Source organism: Olea europaea, chromosome 12 (genome assembly GCF_002742605.1).
Source record: "Olea europaea var. sylvestris chromosome 12, O_europaea_v1, whole genome shotgun sequence".
In the NCBI taxonomy this organism is placed as follows: domain Eukaryota; kingdom Viridiplantae; phylum Streptophyta; class Magnoliopsida; order Lamiales; family Oleaceae; genus Olea; species Olea europaea.
Window position 1 is genome coordinate 470055 of NC_036248.1, and position 2076 is coordinate 472130.

The window sequence follows — 2076 nt, forward strand, 5'->3', positions numbered from 1 at the left end:
TAAAAATGAATACTTATATTTTCTTTTAACACGGCACAGCACAAAACCCCTTACACTTTAATTACCTCGATGAAGTAACCAATCTATCTTACCAACGCTGTCTCAAATTCAAGAATGACAACAAATTTAAAAGTTCAAGGGAGAAGAAACAGTATATTTAGACTTAAGCAACTCCCTATTATAATTTCAACATGGAAAGGAATTGCTTCAGATAAAAAAAAATGATCTCTCGTTTCTATCAAGTGTTCCACGTTGCGAAAGCTACACTTTCTTCACTGGATTCGGACTAGCTTGTTTGCTCTTCTCCTACGCTTTTGATATCAACTCTACTACGAAGACGAAGATGAATGGCTAGTTGCTATAGCGCTGATCAATAGACCAAGTATAAGAAAAGGTTGTGCACTAGCCTGAAACAGAACAGCGTCTATCTTGAGTATACATAGACAAAAGGATCATTTATCTGAGACTAAAATCTTTAGTTCATTGTAGTTGTCTAAGACTCCAATGTCCAATACTGTATATCAGAAATGTATATTCAATTCATTTAAGTTTCAAATAATAGGATGAGGAATATTTGGCATTATAGCTATTGCTGCACAAGGAAAGACGAGGTACCTGATATTTGACATCATACTTAACCGGGTCTCTGAGGAAGTATTTGAACTGCGATGGCACATTCATGAGTCAGAAGCATATCACAGCTTTATATGTAACATTTTCATAACACTTCATCAAAGCTGAAATTTTAAATTGGAATTCCTAGCAGTGTTGGAGCCAAGGACACAAAACCAGCGAGGGCCTAATTTAACTACGGATTTCAAACACAATAAAATCATACCCTACAGAACTCAGCAACTATAAAATCAGATCATCCATCAGCTAATAGAATGGTTATGTAAAGAAGAAAACAGTTTCTTTTTGTGTGATTCTAGGCAATATTATGGAAAATGCTGATGATACTTTAACAGTGTGTGCTCTGCATGAAAGGCATTTTCTGATTCTTCCTTTTATCTGCGGGGGATGGGGGGCTTTCAATTTTTAAGCTGTCAGGCTAAAGTTTAAAATGTGAGGTATCTTTCTAAAATATCTACAACAAAGCTGTAGTAATAACTAAAAGTGCAGAACTAGTCGCGAAGAGTTGTAAGAAAGGTAACATTACCTGAAAAAAAACTTGTGGGACAACCATGCCGAGAAGTGCTAACGAATGGTACGGCTTTCCAGCACCAAGAAGAAAACCTGCACTACTATACTTAAGTCTTTGCTCTACATAATTATAAAATCAAATATTGATTTGATGAATAAACAAGCACCCATATAAATCCCATTGTTTAAATAATGATGCAAAAAATAAACTTCCCTTATTCATATATCAACAACTTCATTGGAGTTTTAGAATGTAACAGAGAGGAGAAGACACGTCAAATGATTTACAGCAAACTCATCTGGAAAATTTGAAATGTACACTGCAGCATAAAGCACTTTGGAATTGCTACATGAATACTGTCTAATAGGAGCATCCCTATAAGTGTAAAGGTCAGTTTCATATTTTGCTATAGCTTTCACTAAGATCATGAGTAAAAAGTGTCCTACTTGTAAAAGTGATGCAAGTTCTATAGAACAGTCACAAGAGGAGAACGAAAATTAATATTGGAAATTAACACGTTATCTTGCATTAGGATTAGTTTACACAAGTTAATTCGTAAATAGATTAAAAGTGATGCAAGTTTAGAACTGTCACAAGTTTAGATACTTTGGATCTTACATGAGATGTAATACAGTGGAAAAAGAGTTTCATGTAAGTCAATGTCAATTATATCAGGAATAAGGTTCAGTTTTTTGCTTCTTGCTATATAAAGTATACACTGCCTTCATTCATATTAACAAGCTCCAGTTGCAGCCCAGTTGCCTCTTACATCTCCCAGACCATTAACAGTTGGATCCTTGACTTCAAATGGTAATTAAAGAGTAAAACATGGAAAGAATTTAGCCAAGGTCATCCCCAATATGGCATTATATGTAGAAGTGCAAATTTTAATTAAAAACTGAAAAACAAGCCACTCACAGTAAAAAAATCGC

At 34.6% G+C, this 2076-nt stretch overlaps 1 protein-coding gene across 1 annotated transcript in view; it reads right to left on the reverse strand.

The window, feature by feature from the left end:
- LOC111407076 (chlorophyll synthase, chloroplastic-like) overlaps positions 1-2076 on the reverse strand; it is a 5526-nt gene continuing 3450 nt past the window's right edge. Inside the window, exons 6-9 of the mRNA XM_023036404.1 lie at positions 1883-1940; positions 1160-1278; positions 616-663; positions 1-407 (exon numbers count right to left, since the gene is read on the reverse strand). Of these exons, the coding sequence (XP_022892172.1) occupies positions 330-407; positions 616-663; positions 1160-1278; positions 1883-1940 (303 nt within the window). The 3' untranslated portion in view covers positions 1-329. The remainder of the gene's footprint in view (positions 408-615; positions 664-1159; positions 1279-1882; positions 1941-2076) is intronic.